Source organism: Culex pipiens, chromosome 3 (genome assembly GCF_016801865.2).
Source record: "Culex pipiens pallens isolate TS chromosome 3, TS_CPP_V2, whole genome shotgun sequence".
NCBI lineage: Eukaryota > Metazoa > Arthropoda > Insecta > Diptera > Culicidae > Culex > Culex pipiens.
In genome coordinates this window covers 115,546,028-115,555,643 of record NC_068939.1, presented here as the reverse complement: position 1 = coordinate 115,555,643, position 9,616 = coordinate 115,546,028, and the positions used below count along the sequence as shown (strand labels likewise).

At 37.3% G+C, this 9,616-nt stretch overlaps 1 protein-coding gene across 1 annotated transcript; it reads right to left on the bottom strand.

Moving 5' to 3' along the window:
- Positions 1-4,304: 4,304 nt before the first annotated feature.
- On the bottom strand, positions 4,305-8,578 carry LOC120419339 (uncharacterized). The gene is made up of 3 exons (XM_039582011.2): positions 8,328-8,578; positions 8,075-8,248; positions 4,305-4,778 (listed from the first exon to the last, which is right to left on the bottom strand). Exons 1-3 carry the CDS (start codon positions 8,353-8,355, stop codon positions 4,660-4,662), a joined length of 321 nt encoding a protein of 106 aa, XP_039437945.1. The 5' UTR covers positions 8,356-8,578; the 3' UTR covers positions 4,305-4,659.
- Positions 8,579-9,616: the final 1,038 nt, after the last annotated feature.

Sequence of the window (9,616 nt, the reverse complement as noted above, 5' to 3'; positions counted from 1 at the left end):
TCCCCAAGAGCGCTGCAAAACTGGACCTTCAATACCGACTTCAAACGGCACAGGTGATGCCCTAGTACGGGGCAGGTAGGACGCGCAACGAAGCGAGAACTTTTTTGTGGGTTTGTCGCGGTACGGGGTCTTAGTTCGAGGAGGCGTCGTGCGAAGAAGTCTGAGGTTTTGTAGTTTTTAAACTTGAAAAGAGGTTGGAGGTTGACCTGGGTTAAGTAGGCGGCCAGCTCGCAGAATCGCTTCTGTTCGCCGGGGGTGTGTAGACTGACGACGTATTCGCGACAAATGGTTAGGAGTTGTTGGGCTTCGGCAATTTTTTGGCGGGATTCGACAACGAGCAGTATGTACTGGTGCTTTTCGTTGGATGTGTTCCTAACATTTAGTTCTTTCCAGTTTCGATGGGGATGGGCTGTAAGAGGAACGATCCTGCACGGACAAGGTCCGTGGCGAGTTGGGAGTTGATCGATCACATGTGGAAGCGGTGGAAGTCCACTCGGAGGTACGGCGTAGAAGCCTTTGTTACCGGCGGGCAGTTCCAGGTCTTCGTCTCCAACATCCCATCTGGCGACTCCTCAGCGTCCAAGGCATTCTCGAACAATTCGACGACACGCATCCCAACCGCCTTCGTCGGCAGCTTCGACGATGGTATCCATTGCGGCCAGTGCCTTGTGAACGGTAGCAGCCCCGCACGGAATCATGGTTCCTTTGAAAAATCCCTTCAAATCCGTCAACAGCGGTCAGTTGCTTTCGGCCTGCTAGATCGAAACCGGTGGGTGGAGGAACTTGGCATCCACTTGAACCTGCGGAGATTGTTTCGGCCAGCGCAGTCGCGTCCTCCTCCAATCCGTACGTTACAGCCTTAACCGACTCACGTTGTTTCTGTTTTGGTTGTGACATTTGCTGCTGAAGTGTAGAAACGTCACATTCCACACTGATCAAAATTTCGTTCAAAATCTCGTGCATGCCGTAAATACGTATTTACCTATATTTACGGTAGTTGCTCCGTATTCCCTACGGATCGACCATGCGCCCAACCCCATGGTTTTACATCTTCCTTGAAATCCAATCATATACTCAAATTTAAGTCGTGTAGGTTACGAGCCTTTTTTTTAAGGCTTAAGGATTTCAATATCTGAAATCCTTAACTAATTTGTCCAACAATCGATAAATCCCAGTTTTGTAGCATCTTCCCTGAATTCGAATTATGAGCTCAAAATTTACCCATAAATTACGCTCAATTATTGCTGGAGCATCAAGCTCAATGTATACATAATTCTTCCTCTATCCTTCTACAGGGTTTAATCTCAAATCCACGCTTTACCCTCTGAAGAGACTCAAACAAAAATATGATAATAAACCAGCCGGACAGTTTGACAGTTTTCGTGAGTTGCGCGTATTCACCGACAGATGGCCAGTGGGCCTCGTCGGAGTCCACCCATCAAATACGTAACTCAAAATGTGCATGGGAAACTTTTTTTTTCCGTGACGGCTTTCGCGGCACGCTCACTTCAACTGTTATAGACTAATATTTGAACATGGCGTATCTCTAAACAAGTTTTTTAAGAAAATGATTCCAGACTGCTTATTTTGTCGTTTTAAACCGAAACAAGGCAAAAACTATTTTTTTTATTTAAACTATACGCCATTTTCAAAAGTTTGGCTAGATAATATCGAAGGCCGCCATCTTAGGCCCACTGGGCCCACAAAAAGGGGTACACTCAGTTTGTATGGGAGCTGTCAACATACTCCCGGGCTGTAATAAACGCTCTATCTCACCGGGGATTCAAGCTCGAAGTATCCATAATCCAAGCTCTACCCTCTCGGGGGACTCAAGCACAAATATGCATAATAAACGCTCTACCCTCACAGGGGACTCAAGCTACAAGTATCCATAATCCAAGCTCTACCCTCTCGGGGGACTCAAGCACAAATATGCATAATAAACGCTCTACCCTCACAGGGGACTCAAGCTCAAAGTATCCATAATGCAAGCTCTACCCTCTCGGGGGACTCAGGCACACAAATGCAATAATAAACGCTCTACCCTCACAGGGGACTCAAGCTCAAAGTATCCATAATCCAAGCTCTACCCTCTCGGGGGACTCAAGCACAAATATGCATAATAAACGCTCTACCCTCACAGGGGACTCAAGCTACAAGTATCCATAATCCAAGCTCTACCCTCTCGGGGGACTCAAGCACAAATATGCATAATAAACGCTCTACCCTCACAGGGGACTCAAGCTCAAGGATGCGAATCATCACTTACAAACGCATCAATTTGTGATCGGCATCCTGCGTTGATATAAATTTCTCCATCGCTTTCCAACACAAGATGAAAGAGCGCATAACAGTCAACAATGATGAACCAAAATAACCATCCGACACACCCATAGAGATGATCTGTCACTGTCTGTTTGTCTCTTTTACGCTCATCCTAGCTAATGCGACAAAGCAAGACAGCACGTACCACACGAGCATCGCAGGTAACTAGATAGCAAATTTGGCAACGTTGCAAAAGAGAAGAGCTCTTCCTACGATAGTCGTTTACTTGTTTTGGCAGATTGCTCATCTCTCTCAGAGCAAGTCGAGAGGTTCCATTGAAATGATGATCCCATCTATGAGTTGGTAGCATCCCTACTCAAGCTCAAAGCTTAGAGAAAAAAAAATCAAATGGATCGCTTTACAACATGGCCTTGGCGGTCTCTATTAAAAGATTCCTACTCCACACTTGCAGTCCGAAGGCTTAAAACGATCAGGCAATCCAAACCACTTTTTACACTCACGCTCTCATCCACCCCGGAATTCGATTTGACGACCCTTGGATTGTGAGTGTCCCTGCCTACCAACGTGGGTTGGATAACTAACGACCTGAATTTTGAAGTTAGGCCGGGGCCAAATCTGTTCTTGGCCCACCACTACACCACCGGATCCGTCCCAAACTCAATAATTCGTAATTACGGATCTACCCTTCCAGGGGACTCGAGCTCAAAGTACACTGGCAGTAACAAGTAGGACTTATTATAATTTGATTTATTTTTCTTGAATTTCGTTGTTTCATTATTTTTCTGATTTACTTCGCTTTCTTGATACTCCCTGTTATTGAGGATTTTTCATTATTGCATTTCCTTTAATCTCAATTAACAATTATTATTCAACCTAAATCAATCAAGTACACTTTTCATAATTAATAGAAATATCATCATTCTAAGTTTCTTAGTAGAAGAAAAACATTTATTCGACAAATTAGTAAACATTTCAAATTCATTTGTATATTTCATGTTATGCACACAGCACCAAACCAAAATTTGCATCCCCTCCATTGCACGAAAATTCTGTTCATAATGCACCTTTAAGTCGTTTTTTTAATCGTTTCCACCGCTACAAAACAGTAAAGTATTGTCCTTTTTAGAATTATCCTTACATGATTTGGTATATTTAATTTTTGCCGTCACTCTGTCGACTCAAACTAGTTCAAAGATTTTTCACATTTCATACTTCATACTTTATAACCAACTTAAATCATAAAGAATAAGAAACTTTTTCTAACATTACTAACGTAAAAAAATATGTTGTTGTATTTAAATAACTTCAACTTCAAATCAATCCAATGCCAGAACTCTCACCATTAGCAGTTCAATCACCATTTAATTAAACAACAATGACTCATTTTTTTATTTAAAATTATTCTCTTATATATTCTCAAAACAAAACATAACGACACAACAACGAAATTCATTAGTTCTGTTAGAAAACAACAATAAAACCTCAACAACTGTATTTTTATACAAAATCCTTCCATTACAGCACTGGTTCTACAAAAAAATAAAATGTTTGCCTAACATCGGGCTGACATCGGTCCGACAGTAGAGCATTCTCTATACGGGGACCATCACTCGAGTCGGCCCCACATCGACCAAAAGTTGTACTACCTTACCTTAGCGGGAAAAAATCGAACGAAAACGCTGCAGCCACGGCGTTTCTTTGTGTGTGTGAAACCAATCAAACGGGACACCGCGGCCGACTGCAGCCATGACGATTCTTCCCTGACTGAAAAGTCCGTCGGACGTCCGTCGTTTGTCGTCCGTGCAACCGTACGACGTCGCACGACAATGTCGTGCGACATTCGCACGAATGTCATACGTTTTTGCACCAAAATGTCGTATTTGTCGTGCGATCGATCATCGAAATTGTTCGACATTGTCGTACGACATTCGACCGACGTCGCACGGTTTTGTTATTTAGGTTGTCGTGCCTTTGTCGTGTGCTGTTTTTTCAGGTTGTTGCAGTTAAAAAATAGATGATTGTTTATTTTTAATTTATTTTATTTTTTCATGTAATTTGCACATTTTCCCACAGTAAAAAATCAATTATTTCATTATACTTGTTGTATCGCGGATCTTCACGTACATCTTGGTGTCGTCTTCCGGTTGGTCTTCCAGTTCTCCTCGTCGCTCGGCATCTTGGCCGGAATTTTTTGGCGTTGTCTTCCGGGTCCGGATTTTGTCAGCCATCTTTTCGAGCCGACGCCAGCGTGCGGGGCAGCATCTTGATCAAGAAGGACTATTGCTCCTCGACTAGCCGCAGATACGGCGGGGTGCGGCGCCACCGTTTATGTCCCATGGATTGATGGCCACCGGAGTACGGGACAACGTCGGTTTACGAACTTCTGGAGCAGGTGTTTTTGCGGTCGTTACAGCTTCCGTTCAACAAGCTGCGTGGAACAACACGGAAACGCTGGGTTGTTAGCAGGATCAGATTGGAATATGTTTGGTTACCTGAAAAAAGATAACGTCATTCGGCTGAATAATCATATCCAAATCATATCTAGAGTTTTGTTGTTGAAACAAAGGGAATCTCATGACAGATATCATACTCAAAAAATCTGTGAAAATTCATAAAATAATTAATTGTGGAATATTCAAAAGTTTAACTTTCAATGTAAAATTTTGAAAACAAATTAATTAAAAAAGTAGTTATTATTGCGGGCGTCAATAATTAGAGTTCACGCGCGGCGATACGACCGCAAGATAATGGTCGCATGGCAGCCGCATGACAACCGCAGAACAATTTTTTGACTGTTGTCAAAGGTTGCCTTGAGTTTTCAGCTGACTTTTTGGAGAATATTCAAAACAAACCAAGTTGACAGCCAAATCTGCGCAGAATTTCAGTTCAACTTGCTGATTTTTACACTGCGGTAGTTAGGTGGCAATAATCTCCTGTCACTCACAGCAAAGGAGAAACGTGATTTTATCTCGCAATAAGCAATAATTAAACCTTTTTTTTATTCAGAAAATAAAGATTAAAGCAAATTTAAGACAACAAAATATTCTAACATTTTAAATTTCAAATTAAAAATCAACATTAACGCAAGTTTCATGGAGAAACCCCATCTGGACCTGTTTAAATATTTTTGATTTTTTTAAATTAAAATGCATGTGTTTCTGAAGACTTGGGGTCTTCACTGCCCATAATTGAAAATTCGGCTATTATGCCAAATCAAGTATTCCGAGAAAAACTCGTTTTAGTGTTTGTCACAAAATCAACGTCAAGGCAATTTCCCATAAGAGTGGCATATTAGCCGTTTGGTTTTTCGCATCGGCAGCCAAATCTAAACACTATTTTAGTGAAATTCAAGTTGCAGAAGATGCGTTGGAACATCCTCTACCACCTGGTGCTAATATCTCGTTTTTGCCAAAAGTGGATATTAGCCGTTTTTTCAATGGTGGGCAGTTCATGCTTTGAAGAAGCTAAGAACTTAAAAGACTTTAAATAATTTTAAAATGTTCGAATGTTTAAATTAATCGTAAAAATTCAAAATATCTGAATAATTTAAAAATTAAATTTAATGTTTGATATTTTTGAAATTTACAAATATCAAGAATTAAAAGAAAACACTCAAAACCCGATGGTTTGACACAAACTGTTGTCAAACGAAAGGGGTCACTTTTTAGTTTGACACCCATTTTACAAACGAAAAAGTGACCAACCACCGGGGGCTGAGTGTAATACAACATAAAAATTTAAGAGATTAAAAATTGTAGAACCTAAGAATTCAAAATTATTAAAAAAAAATTTTAGAATTTAGAAATTTAGAACTTTAAAATTCTGAAACACTAAAATTCTTAATTTCTATAAATCTTTAATTCTAAAATTTTAAGATCACAAAATTCTAAAATTAAAAAAAAATATTCCTAAAATTCTAAAAAAATCTAAAAATTCTAAAAAAATCTAAAAAATTCTAAAATTTTAGAATTTTAGAATTTTAGAATTTTAGAATTTTAGAATTTTAGAATTTTAGAATTTTATTATTTTAGAATTTTAGAATTTTTGAATTTTAAAATTTTAGAATTTTAGAATTTTAGAATTTTAGAATTTTAGAATTTTAGAATTTTAGAATTTTAGAATTTTAGAATTTTAGAATTTTAGAATTTTAGAATTTTAGAATTTTAGAATTTTAGAATTTTAGAATTTTAGAATTTTAGAATTTAAGAATTTTAGAATTTTAGAATTTTAGAATTTTGGAATTTTAGAATTTTAGAATTTTAGAATTTTAGAATTTTAGAATTTTAGAATTTTAGAATTTTAGAATCTTAGAATTTTAGAATTTTAGAATTTTAGAATTTTAGAATTTTAGAATTTTAGAATTTTAGAATTTTAGAATTTTAGAATTTTAGAATTTTAGAATTTTAGAATTTTGGAATTTTAGAATTTTAGAATTTTAGAATTTTAGAATTTTAGAATTTTAGAATTTTAGAATTTTAGAATTTTAGAATTTTAGAATTTTAGAATTTTAGAATTTTAGAATTTTAGAATTTTAGAATTTTAGAATTTTAGAATTTTAGAATTTTAGAATTTTAGAATTTTAGAATTTTAGAATTTTAGAATTTTAGAATTTTAGAATTTTAGAATTTTAGAATTTTAGAATTTTAGAATTTTAGAATTTTAGAATTTTAGAATTTTAGAATTTTAGAATTTTAGAATTTTAGAATTTTAGAATTTTAGAATTTTAGAATTTTAGAATTTTAGAATTTTAGAATTTTAGAATTTTAGAATTTTAGAATTTTAGAATTTTAGAATTTTAGAATTTTAGAATTTTAGAATTTTAGAATTTTAGAATTTTAGAATTTTAGAATTTTAGAATTTTAGAATTTTAGAATTTTAGAATTTTAGAATTTTAGAATTTTAGAATTTTAGAATTTTAGAATTTAAGAATTTTAGAATTTTAGAATTTCAGAATTTTAGAATTTTAGAATTTTAGATTTTTAGAATTTTAGAATTTTAGAATTTTAGAATTTTAGAATTTTAGAATTTTAGAATTTTAGAATTTTAGAATTTTAGAATTTTAGAATTTTAGAATTTTAAAATTTTAGATTTTTAGAATTTTAGATTTTTAGAATTTCAGAATTATTTTAGAATTTTATTCTTAGTGTTTGAAATAAAAAACGATATTGCTTTTACCTTTTTGCAATCTGCATTTTTTCAATTTGTTATAATTTTATTATAAATATTTTTTTCATTTAAAAAAATATTTTTGTAAACCTTTTAAAAATAATTATTTTTTTTGTAATCTGCTTTGTTTTCAACCTTTTTTATTTAAATTAATTTTATTTTTTCGGTAAAAAAAATATAAAAAAACTGTAAAATATTAGAGAATTCAGGATGTTGGTAGTTTTTAAATATTGCAACTCATCATCAAGATGTTCCTGGCGGAGCACTTACACCATTCCAAAAATCCGTTTTTTCAATGTTAACTACTTTTTAGGTAATAAAAACTGTATAAAAAGTTCTGGGCCTTAAAGGGTTAAATCAGAGATACTAAAAATTTCCTTAAGGAGTTAATTTTTGATTAGTCAAATGTTAGAGTTTTTTATTATACAATTCTGAAGTCCAATAATCATAACACCCAATATTAGCCCTCATACTTCCGGTCTTCCAAGCTCACTCCCGATACTTTGAAATGCGCCTCTTCCATCATTTCAATGACTTGAAGCAACAGTTCTATTGATTAAAAAATCCGGTGGATCAGAAACACCGCCACGAGATGATTATTCTGTACCCCTTTTTCTCTTACCTTGGGTAGAACTTTTGACATTCGGTGATTCATCCTCCTCCTCCTTTGGAATGAACCATATCCTCCATAAGCTCGGTTCCTCCCGGTCCTGTCTTCCGCCACGAAGACCTGGCCCGCCGGATTCATGCGTCTCGTCCTCCTCCTCCACCGCCACGAAGACAGAATTCTGAATATCTGGAACATAAGAAACTATAATTTGGCCACTTGCCCACTCCGGCCGGAACTTTCCGACAGAAAAAGAAGCACAACTTACCGGTCAAAATCCTTCCGAAGCCCAACATCAACAATAACTGGTTCGATTCGGTTGCATTCAAGTCCAAACAAGACAAACTGAAGAGAACTGTCAAACTGTTTGCGTCGACGAAAATCGTGACGTCGAATTGAAGGGAAATCGATGGAAAAAACAATGTCGGGCATGTCGAGTGTTTGTCGTACGTTTGTCGTCCTTTCGACCAATCGATATCGAAACGGTAAAACCAAAACCGCGCGACAGCTTGTACGACGTGCGACATTTTTCAAACAGGGTTTCTACACCAAAATATTTACGATCGAATGCCGGAAAAGCATAAGCATAAGCATAAGCATAGGTGCCCACCCGCAGTTGCTACTCCGTTATTGACCAGGACCTCCAGAAGTTACATCCACGAGCCGTGGAAGATGAGTGGGTGCTATCTTTCCTTGCTTCGCAAATTTACGATCGAATGCCGGAAAACACGACAAAGTTACCATCAATCAAACAACAAAAATTTCACCGCTGCAGCTTTCTGTGCTCTGCCTTCAACAGAGGACGCCGACGCCATCATGGTTTGCAAACACTTCACAACAGCCAATCTTCGAATAAAATTAATCACTAAAATCACTAAGAACAACAAAACTTATTAATATCTTGATAAAGTATCGCGGAGGGAGCGCTGATTGCGCCATTGTCGTGACTTGAGCGGTATTCACTCCAAATTTTCGGAAAATCTTCCGTTTCGGATAAGAAACACAAACGCGTCTTTTCTGGCCAAAGCAAAACACACGACTGATTTATTTCTCGTTTGCTCACACATACATCTTCAACTTCTCTCTCGGCTGACCTGATCTCTCTTATTTCGCTAACTCTCTCTCTCTCTCTCTCTCTCTCTCTCTCTCTCTCTCTCTCTCTCACTCTTCTCTACCACACTCATTCACTACAGATAGAACGCTGTGCCACGGGGATTCCTTGTTGATTCTGGATCTGCCCGGCTCGCAGGATGGAGAAGAAGACATCTGCTCCGAGAATCACATCCATCTCGACTGGACTGTTGAAGTTCGGATCCGCTAGTTCCAGCCCCTCCAGGAAGGGCAGATCTGCTACGCTGAAGCGCTGGTTTGGCAGGGTTGCCGTCAGCCTTCCCAACACGTAGGCTTGCGTGGTGAGCTTGGCTTCTCCGTTGAAACGCGAAGACATCACCAGCGTGACTGCGCCGGCCGTGTTGCCGACAACTTCCCCGTTTACTCCACATACTTCCAGAGAGACCTTCGTGCGCTTCAATCCAATGCGCTTGACACATGCCTCCG

What these genes read in the sequence shown, in the direction of transcription:
- LOC120419339 (XM_039582011.2), bottom strand. Translation starts at nt 8,355, where the DNA reads ATGTTGGGCTTCGGAAGGATTTTGACCG. An exon ending in CTTCGGAAGGATTTTGACCG is followed by an intron (nt 8,249 to 8,327) that starts GTAAGTTGTGCT and finishes CTTATGTTCCAG; the next exon opens with ATATTCAGAATTCTGTCTTC. An exon ending in TGTCAAAAGTTCTACCCAAG is followed by an intron (nt 4,779 to 8,074) that starts GTAAGAGAAAAA and finishes ATCTTTTTTCAG; the next exon opens with GTAACCAAACATATTCCAAT.